Raw genomic sequence first — 17,016 nt, 5'->3', positions numbered from 1 at the left:
AGGGGCGGGGCTCTGCGTTAAGGTCCCGCCCCCAGGCCCTCCCCTTCTTCCTCGGCCGCCTCGAGGGGTGCGTGTCTGTGAGGAGGGGCCCAGGCTGGGGAGGAGGGGCGGAGGGCGTCCTCAGAGCTCCTCCCCTAGTTCTTCCGAGGGGGCAACTGAGGCCCCAGGTCAAGTGACGTGTCCAAGGTCAGATAGGGAATCCGGGCCCGAGGCGGGACTGCAACCCGGACCCTCAGCTCCCCGCGCACACGCGAGGCGGGGAGGGGGGAAACAGGCCGAGAGCCGGGAAGAGCGGTGCCGGGTCATAGAGCGCGTCCCCGGAGGTAAATTACTGGCCTGTTTGTGCCTCAGTTTCCCGGGCTGTTAAATGAAGATCAGGGCTTCCTTCTCAGGGGCCTGGGGGGCTTTTAAAAATAGTGGGACGGCATTTCCGCAGAAGTTGTTCCTTATACTCCTGGGTCTTGTGTGCGTCAGACACCCATGCGGAGGAGGGGGCCGGCAGGCGCTGGGGCTCCCGGACCCACCGAGGCTGAGAAGCCCCGGGACTAGCAAGGGCCCGCCCAACCCCTCCCCGCGTGCGCATGGGGGCCCTGCTTCTTTGTCCATCGGGAGAAACTGAGGCACAATCGCTTCCGGCACCTTCTGGGACGAGGCGCTCCAAGAATGAATCCTTTATTGTCTGGACAGCCCAGGACAGAAGGGTGGGTGTGAGCTGGGGAAGGGGGCGGGCCCTGCTCACACCGGCCTGGCCTGGACCAGGTTGTAGAGCAAAATGGCGCCCTTGGCCGAGGGACAGAGCTCGCCCCAAGCTTCGGATTCCTCCTGCAGGCCTCGGACTCTCTGTGGGGACAGACAGGCTTGGGCTTAGGTCCCCCTCCCCCCGCCCGGCTGATGCAGGGTACCCGGGGTGCCCCCCTCCCCCCGCCTGGCTGATGCAGGGTACCCGGGGGTCCTCCCCCTGCCTGGCTGATGCAGGGTACCCGGGGTGCCCCCCCCGGCTGATGCAGGGTACCCGGGGTCCTCCCCCCTCCCCCCACCTGGCTGATCCAGGGTACCCGGGGTGCCCCCCACCCCCGGCTGATGCAGGGTACCTGGGGGTCCTCCCCCTGCCCCACCCCCGGCTGATGCAGGGTACCCGGGGTCCTCCCCCCCCCGGCTGATGCAGGGTACCCGGGGTCCTCCCCCCTCCCCCCGCCTGGCTGATCCAGGTTACCCGGGGTCCTCCCCCCCCCCCCGGCTGATGCAGGGTACCCGGGGTGCCCCCCACCCCCGGCTGATGCAGGGTACCCGGGGTCCTCCCCCCTCCCCCCACCTGGCTGATCCAGGGTACCCGGGGTGCCCCCCACCCCCGGCTGATGCAGGGTACCTGGGGGTCCTCCCCCTGCCCCACCCCCGGCTGATGCAGGGTACCGGGGGTCCTCCCCCCCCCGGCTGATGCAGGGTACCCGGGGTCCTCCCCCCTCCCCCCGCCTGGCTGATCCTCCATCCCGCCTCCCAGTCCTCACCTGTGTTTCCATGAAGATGATGTCTGTGGACTCGTGGGCTTCCAGGCCTCCAGTCATGTAGAGGGTCCTCACCTGCTCAGAGGTCAGGCTACAGCTAAGGGAAGGGGAGACAAAGTTCAGAGGGCAAGGCCGATCCCCTCCGGCCAGGGCCCAAAGGCTCAATCCTCCCCAAGCCGGCCTCCAGAAAATCAGGAGCAGGGTTTGAAACTGAGCCCTTCTGTGCCGCCAGCCCCCTGGACACCCCAAACGCCCCCGAACGGCGGGGCTGGCGGAGCAGAGGAAAGGCCGGCTGCTTGTGCCCAAAAAGCCGCCGTTTCCCAGAAGGCCTCTGCAGATGCCTCCCCCCAATCTGCCGCCAGAAGGAAGCCCCAGCCCCCGCAGGGTGCCCGGTACCTGACATAGAATTCTGCGCTGGCCCTTCCCGCGCTGGTCTCGTTGCGGGCAATGCCCAGGAGGAGGGGACGGCTCAGAGTAGACAATGGCAGATTCACCTGGGGAGGAAGGGGTCTGAGGTCAGGGGGCACTGCCCCAGCCCCGCTCCCCCCCTTCCTCCCCCCACCCTCCCGCGGCCCTCACCTCGTCCCGGATCTCCTGCAGAATGGAGGAGAACAGCTCCCGAACCACCAGATCCTCGGGCAGATCTTCGTGCCGGGGAGACTCCCCTGGAAACAGGGCCTACAAGGAAGGAGCCTGGGCTCACTCCCTGTCCTCCGGCCCCCTAGTCCAGGGCTCCAGGCGGGCCCCTTCCTCCCAGCCCCACTGGAGCACATCAGGCTGGGAGAGGACACGAGAGGGGATGGGCTGACCAGAAGAGAGCCAGCTCTGGCTTAGGGGCTGTGACACCCCTTGGCCATTAACCCCGTCAGCCATCGGCTCCTTGTGACCCAGTAAAAGGTGCAGAGAATGGACCTGGACCTCCCTGGCAGGAGGAGCTCCCCCAGACAATGCAGTCAGCGCCTTCTGTGCCCCAAGAGTCTCAGACCCCCCCGCCCCCCATCTCTGAGACTGCAGGGAACTCGTCACTCCTCCAGCTTCTAGCACTTAGTGTGGTACCTAGCACACAGTGGGTGTTTAAGAAATATCTGTAGGCTCAGTGCCTAACACACAGTGGGTGTTTAAGTACTTGTTGGCTCAATGCCTAGCACACAGTGGGTATTTAAGAAGTACCTTTGGCTCAGTGCCTAGCACACAGTGGGTGTTTAAGGAATACCTGTTGGCTCAGTGCCTAACACATAATAGATGTTTAAGAAGTACCTGTTGGCTCAGTGCCTAGCACACAGTGGGTGTTTAAGAAATATCTGTAAGCTCAGTGCCTAACATACAATAGGTGTTTAAGAAGTACTTGTTGGCTCAGTGCCTAACACACAGTCGGTATTTAAGAAGTACCTTTGGCTCAGTGCCTAGCACACAGTGGGTGTTTAAGGAATGCCTGTTGGCTCAATGCCTAGCACACAGTAGGTATTTAAGAAGTACCTTTGGCTCAGTGCCTAACACACAATAGGTGTTTAAGAAGTACCTGTTGCTCAGTGCCTAGCACACAGTGGGTGTTTAAGGAATACCTGTTGGTTCTACTTCCCTATATCTACCAAGGTCACCTCAGTAGCCTGTCCTCTGCAACTCTTTCCACTTTCACTCACCTCAAGTAGCTAATGGATTGTAAACCCTGTTTCTATCTCCAGTCTTCCTCTCCCTCTTTCCCTCTTACATGGCCACTTTCACCCTAGTGTAAACTCACATCCTCTCCCCCCTGGACTATTGCAATAGCTCCGGGGTGGGTCAGCCTGCCTCCCCTCCCCAAAGTCCCTCCTCCACTCAGCCACCAAAGGGAATTTCGGAAAGTCCAGCTCTAATCATGTTATAACATTTCCGTGGCTTTTTATTGCCCAAAATAACATGTAGAAACTCCCCTATCAGATAGCCAGGAGGCTCATGGGAGAAAGCCCCGGCCCGGAGGTAGGAAGAACTGAGATACTTCAGATGCTTACATCCATGTGACTGCATAAGTTATTGAATCTTTGCCTCAGTTTCCCCATTAGTCAAATGGGGATGATAATAGCATCTATTCCCCAGTGTGGTTGTGAGGATCAAATGAAAAACTTTTTGCTGAGGGCTCAGCCCAGTGCCAGGCACACGGTTGCTGCTTAAGAAGTGCTAGTTTCAGAGGCAGCTAGGTGGTGATGTGGATAGAGCACCAGAAGTCTGGAGGACCTGAGTTCAAATCTCATTTAAGACACTTAACACTTCCTAGCTGTGTGACCCTGGGCAAGTCATTTGACCCCAAATGCCTCAGCAAAAAGAAAAAAAAAGAAAAAAGAAAGAAATGCTAGTTTCCTTCTTTCCTTCCTTCCTACATAGAAGGCCTTCCTCCCCTCCCCCCATCAGCTCCTCCTCTTGGAATCCCAGCCTCTACTCTGCCATCTTGACTCCACCCACCCCTTCTTTGTGAGACCCTTCCTGGTGCTCCCAGCTGCTCATGTCCTTCCTCCCAATAAAACGCCTTGGATCGTTTCCAACCCATCATGCCTCTGTCTCCATCCATGTCGCCATCTTTACTAGAAGATAGAATCACGGGGTCATAGACCTGGAAGGGAGCCACGTGGGAAATGAGGCACAGAGAAGGTGCGAGGCTAGACTAGACAAACATCCTCTTGCTGGAGAAGCAGGCGACGGAGGCAGGATCTGAAGCCAGTCCATCCCGGTGCCATGTTTGGTGTCCTGCCTCCCGGGCCCTTGACTCAACTTGGTCCATCTTGCTCGTTCCCTCAGTCATTCTCTACCTTAATCCCATTTCCCTCACTCAACAAACGCGTTAACTGTCTCCTGTTTGCCTTGTAGATGCCGGTGTGGGGAAAGAGGAAGATACCGGGGGCTAGGCGGACCACTGCCTGCCTGTGACCCCCTCGCCCTACTTCTTCCTATCACAGTGCTTGCCCTCCTCAGGTAGGTCCTCAGGCCTCCCGTCCTAGGTCTTTCCCTCCACAGCTCCGGACAGTGAGAGGGTGTAAGAGGAAGGGGAAATGAGCCCCCCAAAGTGCAGCTCCCCAAGCCCTCCCCCCCCCCTTGTTTTTAGGTCTCCTGCTACCCAGAGTGCTTGGGTTTTGGAAGTCTGGGGGCTCTCTGTAGGGAGTAGGTGCTCACCTGAGGCTCGGGGTGCCCCCCTGGCACATCTATCAGCCCGGGGGCCTCAGCCACCCTCAGAGACCGGCGCAGAAAGACCAAGAAACCGTCCGAAGTGCCCAGCATGGCCCCCACTCCCAGGGGGTCTGCCAAGTAGGCCTGGGCATCTCCCCAGTCTGCTCTCCCTTGACACCGAAGCCTGCCCGCTGAACTAGCCCAGTTGGTGCCCAGGAAGTCCCGGTAAGAGGTGAGACCCAGACGCAGGGTCAGGCGGGGCCCCCCGGGCTCGGGGGACCCCAGGGCTGCCGAGTGCAGCCGGAACTTGGGAGCATTGAAGAGCCAGGGCTGGGCCTGGCGGCGGGCGTTCCAAGCTTCGGTGATGGAGTCCTCTCCTCCGGGCAGCGGGCGCCGGTCATAGGCTGGGCTCAACTCTGCCCGCACCCGCTCTTCGGCAAGCCCCCCCGGCGGGCACTGGACCAGAAGGGAGACCTCGGGATCCATAGAGTGGGGAGGGAGGCAGGATCTGGCAGGGAGAGGCGGGCAAAGTCCCCCCTGCCCCGGAGGGCGGCTCCTGCCAACTGAAGTTCTCTCGTGAAGTTCCAGCCCCCGCTGTGCTGCCCAGATGCCCCCTGGGCCGGCCCAGGACTGACCGTGGGCAGCTCCCACCTATGACTACTGCTGCTGATTCTCCTCCTCCTCCTCTTCTTCCTCCTCCTCCTCCTCCTCTGCTGCTGGGGCTGCTAGTGTTGGTACTGCTGGTCCTCCTCTTCCTCCTCCTGCTCCTCCTCTGCTGCTGGGGCTGCTAGTGTTGGTACTGCTGGTCCTCCTCTTCCTCCTCTGCTGCTGGGGCTGCTAGTGTTGGTACTGCTGGTCCTCCTCCTCTTCCTCCCTCCTCCTCCTCCTCTTCCTCTTCCTCCCTCCTCCTCCTCCTCCTCCTCTTCCTCTTCCTCCCTCCTCCTATCTCCTCCTGCAGCTGCTCCTGCTCCTCCTTCTGCTCCTGCTGCTGCTGCTGCTGCTACTGTGGCTGCTTCCGGCCTCCGGCTCAGCTGGGTCTGGCTCCTCCCCTTACTTCAGGAAAGCGGAAGCAGCGCCTTCCCCCTCCCTCCCTCCTCCCTCCCTCCAGTCCCCACTTCTCATTGGCTTCCTCTGTGCCGGATCCGGTGAGGACGGCCCCTCCGGGCCCATCGATTCCACCCCCTCTGTAGATGGGGAAACTGAGGCCCCATGGGGCGCTGGGCCTTGCCCAAGGCCGCCCAGAGGGAGGGAGGGAGCGGGAGTCTCCTTCAGAAGCTCCCGCTCTGCCCCCTGCCTGGCCCGGCTGCCAGGGCCTGAGGGTCTCTGCCCCTCCCCCCCTTCACTGTACCCGCCCACCCCAGTTCACGGCCTGGGCACGAGGGGGAGGGGAGGACATGGGGGGGAGCAGAAGCAGCCCCCCCCCCCCGGCTGGACTGAAAATGCCTTGGCTTGGGGGTCCTGGGCGCCCCTCCCCTCCTGTGACCTTGGACAGCTCCCTGTGTCTGACTCCTTGTTCCTAGGTTTGGGGCGTGGGGGGCATGAACCCCCCCGGGGGAAGAAGGGCCCGGAGGCCCCGAGAGCAGGTGAGCTCCTGCCCAGCCCGGGGCGGGGGGGCTTCTCGGGAGCACGGGGCCTAGCCTCACGGGAGAGGCAGTTGACTCCCCCCTCCCCCCCCAGGGGACGAGGGAGGAGGTGGGGGGGCGGCTCCTGCTGGCGGGAAGGGCTGAGCACCAGGCTGGCCTCTGTTTCAGGACCCGGATGTGCGGCTCTCCAAGGCTCTGTCCTATGCCCTGCGCCACGGGGCCGTTAAGATGGGGCTGCCCATGGGCTCAGGTAAGCCTCGGGCATGGAGGCGCGCTCCCTGGGGGGCAGCCCTGGGGAGGGGGGAGACCAGCCCTGGGAAGTCACGGTCTCAGCTCAACTCCTGCCGTGAAACCCCCTGTGGCGCTGGGCAGGGCAGCCTGCCTCAGTTTCCCCAGGCTGATAAGGCGCCCCTCCCCCAAGGTGTCTCTGAGAGGCCCGGCCCGAAGTGCTTGTAAAATGTGAGTGACCGCCACAGGGACCTTCCACTGCGCCCCCCCCCGGGCAATCCCCCAGCATTCATTAAGTGCCTCCCGTGTGCCCAGAGGTGCTTAATGAGTGCGGGCTGGTGCCCGAGGCAGGACCCCTCTCGCCCCCTTGCAGACGGCTTCGTGCCCTTGGACGCCCTCCTCCGGCTGGCCCAGTTCCGGGACTTCTCCGAGGAGGACGTGCGCCGGGTGGTCAGAACCAACGCCAAGCAGCGGTTCGCCCTGCGCCCCGGCCCCCCGGGCGGCTGCGCCTCCATCCGGGCCAACCAGGGCCACTCCCTGCAGGTGGGGGCAGATTGGAAGCTGGGGCAGGGTGGGGGAGGCCCCGGGCAGTCCCCCCCCACAGGGGGTCCCTACCCAGGGAGGGGCTCGAGGCGTGGGTCTGGAGGACCAGGACGGGGCTCTTGGAGCTGTGAGCCTCCGTTTCCTGCCCTGCACGAGGGGTTCTGAGGCGAGCTCGGGGAGTCTCAGCTCGGGCTCCTCCCTGGGTGGAGTTGGGGAGGCCTCCCTGCCTCAGTTTCCTTCTCTGTAAAGTGGTGGAATAAGGTCCTGGGGGAACGAAGGGGTGACGCCCTCCTTGCTCCTCCTGGCAGGTGGCCGACCTGGAGCTGACCCCCCTCAGCGCCCCCCAAGACCTGCCTCCCGTTCTGGTCCACGGGACCTACCGGCGCCACTGGCGCTCCATCCGGCGGGAGGGGCTGTCTCGGCGTGGGAGAACCCACATCCACCTGTGCGCCAGCCTGCCCGGGGAGACCCACGCTCTCAGCGGTTAGTGGGCCCCGCCCTCCCGGGGGGTGGGGGAGGCCCCTGGTGCCCGGTGCCACGTGCGACTCTGTCCCCCAGGGATGCGCCCGGACTGCGAGGTGGCCGTGTTCATCGACGGGCCCTCGGCCCTGGCTGGTGAGTCCCGCTGGAAGTGGGGTACGGGGCAGCGACTCCCAGGGAACGGCCTCCAAGCAGAGCTTTCCCCACAGATGGAATCCCCTTCTTCTGCTCGGCTAACGGGGTGATCCTGACTCCGGGGGACGCCAGGGGCTTCCTGCCTCCCAAGTACTTCAAGGAAGCCCTGCAGCTGGGCTCCCCAAGTGAGTCCCCCCACTCTGGAGCCCGGGGGGGGGGAGGGGCCGGGCCCTTGCCTCTTGCCCTCAGACCTCTCCCTCCCTGTTCCCACTCCCCCCCCTCACCCCCTCACCCCCCGTATCCCAACCCTTTCTCTGCCTCAGGGAGGCCTCTCCCTCTGGATGAAGAGGAGACAGAGGGTCAGAGCAGTCACCAGGACCCCTCAGCCAACACTTGAGGAAAGAGCTTGGGGAGTGTTCAACCACGAAATATTTATTTATAAGATGACAAATAAAAACACAGAAAACCTCGTGCCTGGGCCTCTGACCGCCCTGGGGGGGCGGGGGGAGGGGGGGTGTTAGCCAGACTGCCCCGCCGGGAGAGATCAGACCGCATGGCCTGGGCGGGGGCTCTCCCCATGTGCCCCCGCCCTTCGGCTGGCCCCCCTTTCCCGGCCCCTGGGAGGGGGCTGACGAGGCGGGGCTTGGAAGCGCTGTGTGTGTTCGGGAGTGCACGGGGGGCCGGGAAGCTGTGGGGGGAGCCAGCGGGCCTGGGGACGGTGCCGGGAGGGAGGCGGCCCCGGGCTCTCAGAAGGCCTCGTGGCCCCCGGTAAGCTGCAGGAAGAGATCCTCGTCCAGCTCCTCGCCTCGGGCGCGCTCCCGGGTGGACAGGAAGATGTAGCCGCCGATGTACTCGTGCAGGACCCGGCACCCGGCCGACACGCAGCTGAACGCCACGTTGATGTGCTCGTCAAATTCAATGGCCACCTGCGGGCGGAGCGCGTGAGCTGGGGGGGGGCGGGGAGCACTGGAGGGAGCACTGGAGGGAGCACCGAAGGGAGAGAGTGTGGACCCGAGGGAGCAGGCGCAAGGTGCTCTGGACCTGAGAGAGCGCGGCCCCGCCCCAGTCCCCTGCCCCGCCCCTGCCCCGCCCACCTGACGGATGTCCCAGTTGACGTTCCACTGCCGCATGTTGCTGAAGCGCCAGGTCTTCACGACGTCGCCCACGGCCAGGTCGATGCGGATCAGGCGATTGTTGGCGATGCCCAAGACCTCGTCCTTCCTGCTGCCCTTAAACCTGGGGGGAGGGGCGGGAGGGGCGTCTCCGAGTCTGGCTGGGGGAGGGGCCGAGCGCCCCCAGCCGGAGGGGACCTTGGTGGCCTCTGGCCTGAGCTGAACACGAGCCTCTGCTAAAAGGCTTCCGGGAACGGGAGCTCGCCCCTCCCCAAGCAGGTGCCCCCTCCCTCCCTCTCCCCGCCCATCGCCCGGCCCATCACTTGGCTGCGAGTCCGCCATCACTCCCCTCCCCCCCCACTGGCGCCTCTTGCACCTTCGCCCCGCCCTCTGGCACCGCAGCCCCCGGTCCGCCTCCTCCTGGGGGGGGCGCCAGAACCCAATGCAGGGCCGGGGGGAGGGGGGGAGGGGCGCGCCCTGGTACCTGACGATGAAGTAGGAGATGCCGAAGTCGGGCAGGGACTGCCAGGCCTGGATGAAGCGGAGCTTGGCCTCGGACAGGGAGAGCCGGGCCACGTTCTGGTGGGCCTCCAGGATCCGGGGCGTCAGCTGTTGGGGGTACCAAGGCTTTAGGGCTGGAGGGGGTCGCCCCAGTGCGGAAACCAGGGCAGAGTTAGGCCCAGGGGCTTTGAAGGCGGCTCCTGGGCCCTTCACTGAGCCCCCCCCCCCCCCAAGGGGAAACCCGGCCTTGCTGGGAAAGCTTCGGCAGCTGCGGCTTGTGGGCACCTAGGGCGCCGCCCCCTGCTCCTGGGCAGCTCACCCTCTGCTCCTGGGCACCTCACCCTCTGCTCCTGGGCACCTCACCCTCTGCTCCTGGGCACCTCACCCTCTGCTCCTGGGCACCTCACCCCCTGCTCCTGGGCACCTCACCCCCTGCTCCTGGGCACCTCACCCCCTGCTCCTGGGCACCTCACCCTCTCCTTCCCCTGCCGGGGCAGAGGCCCGGAGTAGCCTTGTGCTGGTGAGGGGAGCCACAGCGCTTGCTGTTCCAGGACAGGCAGGACCCACCCAAGCTCCACCAACAATGTATGAGTGAGCCCGGACGCCCGAGTTTGGCATCTCTCCTTAGGGATCCGGACCATTCCCCCTGCGGGTGGGGACGGTTGGCCCCGCTCCTCCTGGAAGCGCTTTGCTCACATCTCCTGGGGGCCGTCCCCCCCTCCATCCTCCCCGGGCTGCCTCCGGTGGGTCACGCCCTTCCCCGCAGCGCCCCCTCCCCCACGCACCTGCTTGGCCTTCAGCTTCCGCTGGAACCGGGGGGCCACGAGGCCGTAGGGGTTGAGCCCTTCCCCGCTGGCGTCGGGGCCCTGCGGGTTGGCGGGGCCCGTGCCTCCGGTTCCCCCCGCCCGCTGCAGGCTAAGGAAGGCCAGGATGGCCTGGACTTCGCTCTGGTAGCTGCTGTCGGCCATGGTGCGCCCCTTGGAGGCCAGCCGGCAGCCGGCCATCCACTGGGCGTACTGCTGCTCCTGGGGGCGAAGGCCGGGTCAGACTGGGCCGCACCGCCCCCTCCCGGGCCCCGAGCCCCTCGTGCCCCACTCACGTCCTGGCAGCGCAGGTAGAGCTCGCTCATGCCCTCGGGCGAGGGCACCAGGAGCTTGATGCAGAACTTCTGCCCCGAGACGTTGACGTCGGGCACCACCTCGCAGCCTAGGCAGAAAGGGGAGGGCGTGAGGGGCGGCGCGGAGGGAGCGGGCGACAGAGGCCGGGCGGGGCCCGAGGGGGCTCACCCTTCAGGTGCAGCTGCTGGATGGGGTCCCCGGGGGCCTCGTCCTGGCTCTTGTAGTAGGAGAGCGTGGTCTCTTTAAACACGACCCAGTACTGGCGGTAGCCCTTGAGGGTGAGCTTCCGGGGCCTGGCACGAGGAGGGAGGCAGGGATCACCGAGGGATCTCCCCCACCTCCAGGCCCGGGATCGCGGCTGGGACGCCCCCCGCCTTCGGGCCCGGGCCTCCCTCCCCCAGGGTCCGGGTCTCACCGGAAGATGCGAAGGTGGTCCTTGAGCTCGGGGATGGCCGTCAGGCTGTCCTGTGGGTCGAGGGGCACCCTGAGCGCCGAGCTGGCCGGGGCCGCCCGCCCCCGCCCGCGGCCTCCCCTCCCCCCTGCTCACCAGCACGTCGGCGGGGGCCGAGCCCTCCAGCTTCACCTCCAGGCTGCTCAGCGCCGCGTCCAGGTCGTCCAGGCCGCCCGGGCCGGCCGGCTCCTCCACGTCCCCGCTCAGGGCCAGCTTGTTAATGTGGTACTGGGGGGCAGGACTGGGGGTGACCCCGGCTCTGCCCCCTGAGCCTCGCCCGGAGAGAGCCGAGGAGCCGGGAAGTCCCCGGGGGCCTGATCTGTCCCAGCCTCCTCCCATCCGGGCCTCCGGGGAAGCCGCGTCTGTGACCCCCGACCCCAGGGCCGACCCTGCTCAACCTAGCCCCCTCTCCCCCCTTCCCACCGGCCAGAAAGGGCTAAAGCCGCGGCCCCTGCGCAGGGTGAGACTGCAGGCCAAAGGGGGCGGCTCTGACGGAGCAATCAGGGCAGACTTCCTGGGGGAGGGGGTGGGGGCCCTACCTGCAGGGCCGCGAAGACCATCATCTCCTCCTCCGTGCAGTCGATCTCCTCCAGCAGCAGGTCCCAGCGGGCCTGCTCGTAGAGCTGCGTGAGGCGCACGGGGTCGGCCTGTGGGGGAGGGCCGAGGGGTCAGACTGGGCCCCAGCCTCAGCTCCCCCCGCCCCCCCACAGAGGGGGGGAGGGGCGCTTTGGTGGTCACTCGAGAACCACAGGAAGCCTATACTTAGACATGAGGAAGGACAGGCTGGGGGGAGGGGATGCGAGGGGGAGCCCCAGCAGGTTCTTGAGCAAGGGAGGGTGGGAGATGTTTCTCCCGCCAGAGGGACCAGGCTCATCTTCTCAGGCCCCCCCTCCCCGCCCCAACTGGCCCCCCTTCCGGGCTGCCCTCACCTTGGGGTCCAGGTCGAAGAAGCTGTAGTACTTGAAGCGCAGCCAGAGGGTGTCCCCGGGCTTGACCCCCTGCTGCATCAGACACCTCGAGGAGTCCAGCCACCTGGGGGGGAGCCCTGCGGTCAGCGGACCCCACCCTGCTCCCCTGGGCTGTGCCCCCCCCAGGGGCTGGGGGACAAGACGCCGCCCTCCGGCCTGCTCCGGGGCTCCCAGCGCCCCCTCTGGTCGCGGGCAGCTCTGCCCACTGCTAGCGTCTCAAGGCAGCCTTGGCGGGATGTTACCCCATATAACAGACCAGGAAGCAATCAGGGCAGACTTCCTGGGGGAGGAGGTGTCACAGGTAGCGGCCCCTCCCCCCAGTGTCCCAGAGGTCACGGCCGGTCAGGGTTGGGGCAGCCCTGGCGCTCTCGGCCCCCTCCCTGTGGCCCGTCCTCCGCGCTCTCCCCCGACCCCACAGCCCTGGGTGCCCGGGCGGCCGTACCTGCTGTGCAGCTGGGTCTTGTCAGCCAGGGAGCCGGGCCTGGGCAGGCGCAGCAGCTGGGCCGGGTCTGGGGGCGGCTGGGGGAGGCTGAGCATCCGGTAACAGGCCTCGGTCTCGGGGCTGTCGGAGAAGTGGGCCGGCATCCCCCGGAACTGGGCCGGGGCCACTCCTGAGGGGGGCGGGGGGGGGCGGTCGGGCCCTGGGCTCGCCCTGCCTGCTCCCCTCCCCCCCGCCAGGCTCCTGCCACCCACCCAGCTCCCCCTCCCCCCAGCCCCCGCCCTGCGGCTCACCGGCAGCCAGGACCACCGAGGTCAGGTCAAACACCTCCTCTTCCGGCTCCTTGTCCTTCTTCTTCTTCTCCTTCTTCTCCGGGGCCCGGAGCAGGGACAGCTCCTCGGGGTGGCGGATGCCTGTGGGGAGGAAGGGCCCCAGGGGGTGTTCAAGCCCCCGCCGGGCCCTCTGTACAATGGGCGCGCGGAGGGGTGGCCCACGTGGGCCTGGGGCTGCTCTGCCCCCTCCCCCCCTCCTGCAAGCAGAGGACACGGCTGGGGAGGACGGGGGACACGGGCGGGGAGGACGGGGAACATGGGCGGGGACACTCACTGAGCACGCGGCAGATGGCGGCCACGGCGCGGAAGAGGGGCTGCGAGAAGCTGGCGCGCAGCCGCAGGGCCCGGCGGTTGGGCAGCCGCAGGATGACGGGCCGGTGCTGCGGGCCGAAGTAGAGCCGGGCGTCCGCCAGGATGCCGTACTTGTCCAGGGTCCAGTGGGTCTGCAGCAGCCACAGCTTCTTCTGCTCCCACCACAGCCCGTGGTCCGACCAGTCCTGCTTCCGCTCTGCTGGGGGAGGGGCCGGTGAGGAGTGGGGGGAGGGGCGGGGTGGCCGGCTGGGGGGCTGTTTCCTTGGCCCCCCCACTCCTGGGGAACAGTTGGGAGGGAGGATGTGGGGACAAGGGTCAGGGGTCAGCCTTAGGGGAAGACTGGGCTGGGTCAGGGGCAGCAGCTCCCCCTCCTCCCTTGGCCCCTGGGGGGCGCCAGCAAGTCAGGTGGGCCATCCCCGCTCCCCTGGGCTCGGCTGGGCCTCCTCGCCCTAGGCCCCGGCCCGCGGCTCTCCCAGCTCGGGGGCAAACGGGCCGTGTCCGAGGCCCTTCCTCTAGGAGGGTCAGAGCCTCGCCTCCGGGGCCACCCGGTCCGCTCTCCCCCACGCTGGTGCTCCGCTCGCCGGCCCAGGCCCGGCGCCCCTCCCCGAGCCTCCGGCCCGATGGAAGGAGACCGGGGCCACCGCCCCCCAGCCGTGGGGTCAGAGCCGGGCCTCGCACCCAGAACCGGCACCTCTCCGGGAGGTTCCCCATCCAGCTTGGAGGGAACCACCCGGGCTGAGATCACGTGACTCCTGCCCTCGTACTGTGCCCTTCCCGCAAGGCCAGGCTGGGTTCCAGACCACGGCCCTAAGGCTCAACAACCCTTTTGTGAGGATGTTCGCCAGAAAGCAAGCTGGAACTAGGGAGGACTCTGAATTTGGGGAAGATTCTCAGAGAGGACTCTGGATTTAGGGAGGACTCTGAATCTGGGGAAGACTCCTAAGGAGAATTCTGGATGCAGAGAGGATTCTGGCTCAAACTTTGCCTCTGGTCCTTACTTTTTTGTGATCCTGGATGAGTCATTTTTATCTCTGTGCCTCGGTTTTCTCCTCTGTCAAATGGGACTAATTCCAACTCTGCCTTCCCTACAGGACTGTCGACCTAAGAGCTGCCCCAGCCCAGAACCGCCAAACGCAGCCGCCGCGTCACAGGGCCGGTGCTCCCCGGGTGGAGGCCCAGCCTCCCTGTCGGCCTCTCCGAGGGCCGCGGCCGTGCCAGCGCACCAGCGAGTGTCATCGGGTTCATGATGTCGTAGCCAGGAGGCGTTGGCCGGGGCTGGGCCGTGCCGGGCTCAGCGTCCGGTCTGGCCTCTGACCCGTGGTCACTGTGGGAGCCCTGCAGTCTACTCTCGGGCCGGCTTCAAAGGGTCACAGACTGACCCCTCCCCAAGCAGCGGGTCTCAGGCAGGGGAGGGCAACGGGCATTTCTTGCTGCCCCCGTGCCAGGCCCCGGGCCCGGCTCCACATCTGACCCATCAGACTGATTTGGGTCCATTCTCAGCCCTTCCGCCGGGCATCTAGCCCCTCTTGCCGCTCTCGCCATCGCCCCCTTGTCGCCGGCACTCTCTGCTCCGATTTGCCGAACCCCTGGCATCTCCCAGCTCCGGGCCTTTGCCTGGGCCGGGCCTGGGGCCAGGCGCGCTCTCTCCTCACCTCCGCCCCTGGCGTGTCCCCTCTGGAGGCCTTTCTCGGGCCTTCCGGGTCAGGCCCTTTCTCAGACCTTTCATCTACTCTTTGTCACGGTTGTTGCCGAGCGAGCCCTCGGGGAGGACTGCTTTCTGCCTTTTTTGGAGCATACAGTAAATGCTTAATAAATGCTCACTGACTGTCTCATACTGGGTGCGTCACCTCCGTCTCCCGAGGGCCCCCGCGGACCCTCTGACCCTGCAGCTCCTGGCCTGGTGAATCACATGGGAGAAGGAGCGAGCGTGTGCACACACGTGTTACATACATGTATAACACACACGTGTCCAGCGCACACGCAGATGAGAAACAGGCTACACTGTCGCACCGTGTGCACATACACGTGGACGCCGGCGATGGCCGGGCTGGGAGCCGCGCCTGTCTGACACTCACTACTCCAGGTCAGTTACTCTCACTAAGCCTCAGTGGCCCCAACTGTAAAATGGACAACAATGCTTGGATGCGCCGGCTCCGGCAAGTGAGGAAGCAAAGAATAAGTAGCAGTGGGGGCGGGGCGGGCACGGCCTGGCGAGGTGGGCACTCACTCCCTGGGCCCCAGCCTGCCCTCTGGTGCCCTTCCTGGAGCCCGCGGGGCCTCTCGCCGTGCCCGGGGTCAGCGCTCAGGAAGCGTGGGCCGGCGGGGGCGCAGAGTGGGCAGAGGAAGCGCCCACCCCGCCCCCTCCAGCGCCCAGCTGCGCCCCTCTGATACCACAGGGCGCTCTGCTGTAACTTCCTGTGGGGGCAGGGAAGGGCCTTTCCAGCTCGCCCATCGCCTCGACAGCTTCCTTCCGCCAGGCATTTTTTTCTTTGGGGGGGAAGTGTGGCTTGTGGGGGGCGGGATGAGCAAGCAGGCGCCGGGCCGCAGGCTAGCCCCAGAGACCCAGGCCGCGGCCTGGGGGCAGACGGACCCCTGGGCCGCGGGGGCTTCCAGGGAATGGGACCCCGGGGCTCCGTCCCTCGCCCCGGCTAGGCAGCGCTGACCTGTGGGAGACGGGCGGCCGGGCTGCCCGGGGAGAGAGCGGCGGAGAGGCCGAGCCGGGGGAGGGGGGAAGTCGGGGGAGCTCCTTTTTTGGGGAACAAGCGCTTAGGCTGGGGCCTGAGTCACTGGAAGAGCCTTATCACGAGCCTCCGGGTGGGGAGGGCAGGGCGGGAAGCCGGCGAGGGGGGTCGGGGCTGGGCAGCCCCGTGGGCAGCGCGGGTCCTACTCACTGATCTCCTCCACGATCTTGAGGATGACGCCGCCGATGTGGGACTCGCCCGTGACCAGAAGCGTCACCGACTCCTCCTGGACGTCGGGGTCCCCCACGAACACCTGCAGCTCCCAGGCTGCCATGGCTGCCGGCCGGGTCCTGGAGGGGGCACAGGGGCCTGGCGAGCTCTCCCTCGGCTCCCCGATGAGCTCAGGTCTCCCTTTCCTCACCGGGGGTCCGGCGGGGGGCTGGGCGGAAAGGGCCGGCCGGAGGGAGGGCCTCTGCACGCTGCCCTGACAGGTGGTTTATACCCAGGTAAGCAAAGTCTGGGGAGTTGGGCAGCCCCTCCCTCCGCCCGCCTTTCCGTCTCCACCCTTCCAACGAGGGCGAGCCCGTCAGGGAGCTGGGCACATGGCGGGGACTGAGGCCGGGGCCTCCCCTCCGGACCCCACTCACCTCTCCTGGGGGAGCCCAAGGGCGGCTGCTGACCCTCTGCGTCGCTTCGGGCCTGGGCACCCCGGTCTGCGGCGGGCGCCCCTTCCCTGCCGGTCTGCGGGTGCCCTTGCTCCTCGGGGCTGCCCCTGGCGCTGCCTTATCTGCGGCTCAGCCGACTCCACCCCCTGGGGAGGGGAGGCCCTGGGCCAGGAAGCCACGGAGCACTTGTCACTCACAGAACCCGAGGCTGGGACCACAAAGGGGGAGCGGGTGGGAGGAGGGGTCTGCCCCGGGATCCACAGCAGGGACCTCCACGAGGCCACACGGGCCGAACCCTGGCTCCGGGCAGAGAATCAACGTGGGGGTCCAAGAGCACGGACAGCGTAAACGGAGGAGCCCAGGAGAGGAGTGCCAGGAAGGCCCCAGAGGCTGCCATGTCTGCCCTGTGGTGGCGGGAGGGGCAGGCGCACCAGGGCCAGGCACTTACACCGGCCTGCCTCAGTTTCCTGCTCTGTAACAGGCCGGAGGAAATGGCAAAGAATGCAGGGTCTCTAAGAAAACCCGAATGGGCACTGCTATCCCTGAACCCCCTGCCCCCGCCCGGAGCCCGGCACAGAGCTGTCCTGGAGGTGCCAGGGTGGCAAGGACGTTCTCCTGTGCCATCCACGTCCCGTGCCTGCTGAGTGCAGCGAGGGGCCACCTGCCCCACTGCGTGTGTGGCTCCAGCACTGAGGCTGTGGGTGCCCCTCTGCTTTAGGCCCCTTAAGTCGGGAGCAGAGCCCGCACAGCTGGCTGTCCTTAGGCCTTTGGGGTTAAGGACCCTGCCCCGCTAAGTGCCAGGTGTCTCCCAGGCCCTCCTGACTTCGGGGT

General features: G+C 66.3%; 3 protein-coding genes and 1 long non-coding RNA gene across 13 annotated transcripts; 2 read left to right on the top strand and 2 right to left on the bottom strand.

The window, feature by feature from the left end:
* The first annotated feature begins 2 nt into the window (after positions 1–2).
* TRPT1 (tRNA phosphotransferase 1) lies at positions 3–8,079 on the top strand. Of its 6 annotated transcripts, none has more exons than XM_051965443.1 (9): positions 3–323; positions 4,341–4,445; positions 6,158–6,220; positions 6,389–6,470; positions 6,822–6,991; positions 7,300–7,474; positions 7,550–7,606; positions 7,681–7,791; positions 7,930–8,079. In XM_051965443.1, the coding sequence occupies exons 3-9, from the start codon at positions 6,176–6,178 to the stop codon at positions 8,001–8,003; spliced, it is 714 nt and encodes a 237-aa protein (XP_051821403.1). In that variant the 5' UTR covers positions 3–323; positions 4,341–4,445; positions 6,158–6,175; the 3' UTR covers positions 8,004–8,079. The 6 variants fall into 6 exon arrangements, with proteins under 6 accessions (XP_051821403.1, XP_051821407.1, XP_051821408.1 ...); XM_051965447.1 differs by having other exon boundaries at positions 6,800–6,991; XM_051965448.1 differs by lacking the exon at positions 7,550–7,606.
* On the bottom strand, positions 657–5,519 carry NUDT22 (nudix hydrolase 22). The gene is made up of 5 exons (XM_051965436.1): positions 4,644–5,519; positions 2,082–2,180; positions 1,899–1,996; positions 1,506–1,599; positions 657–840 (listed from the first exon to the last, which is right to left on the bottom strand). Exons 1-5 carry the CDS (start codon positions 5,121–5,123, stop codon positions 736–738), a joined length of 876 nt encoding a protein of 291 aa, XP_051821396.1. The 5' UTR covers positions 5,124–5,519; the 3' UTR covers positions 657–735.
* Positions 8,018–16,486, bottom strand: FERMT3 (FERM domain containing kindlin 3). Of its 4 annotated transcripts, XM_051965434.1 has the most exons (15): positions 16,168–16,287; positions 15,731–15,870; positions 12,802–13,035; positions 12,489–12,608; positions 12,199–12,367; positions 11,718–11,820; positions 11,328–11,435; positions 10,885–11,016; positions 10,753–10,802; positions 10,506–10,630; positions 10,319–10,425; positions 10,005–10,244; positions 9,203–9,327; positions 8,701–8,842; positions 8,018–8,532 (listed from the first exon to the last, which is right to left on the bottom strand). In XM_051965434.1, the coding sequence occupies exons 2-15, from the start codon at positions 15,852–15,854 to the stop codon at positions 8,353–8,355; spliced, it is 1,959 nt and encodes a 652-aa protein (XP_051821394.1). In that variant the 5' UTR covers positions 15,855–15,870; positions 16,168–16,287; the 3' UTR covers positions 8,018–8,352. The 4 variants fall into 4 exon arrangements, with proteins under 4 accessions (XP_051821394.1, XP_051821392.1, XP_051821393.1 ...); XM_051965432.1 differs by having other exon boundaries at positions 8,701–9,327; positions 15,731–15,999; positions 16,168–16,486; XM_051965433.1 differs by having other exon boundaries at positions 8,701–9,327; positions 15,731–16,004; positions 16,168–16,308.
* Positions 12,955–14,668, top strand: LOC127540662 (uncharacterized). Of its 2 annotated transcripts, none has more exons than XR_007948258.1 (2): positions 12,955–13,053; positions 13,931–14,668. It is a non-coding gene; the product is annotated as an uncharacterized LOC127540662 (long non-coding RNA). The 2 variants fall into 2 exon arrangements; XR_007948257.1 differs by having other exon boundaries at positions 13,042–13,829.
* Positions 16,487–17,016: the final 530 nt, after the last annotated feature.

The sequence above is a fragment of the Antechinus flavipes genome, chromosome 6 (genome assembly GCF_016432865.1).
Source record: "Antechinus flavipes isolate AdamAnt ecotype Samford, QLD, Australia chromosome 6, AdamAnt_v2, whole genome shotgun sequence".
Classification (NCBI taxonomy): domain Eukaryota; kingdom Metazoa; phylum Chordata; class Mammalia; order Dasyuromorphia; family Dasyuridae; genus Antechinus; species Antechinus flavipes.
Note: the sequence above shows the minus strand (reverse complement) of the source record. Positions and strands in the feature narration are given on the sequence as shown.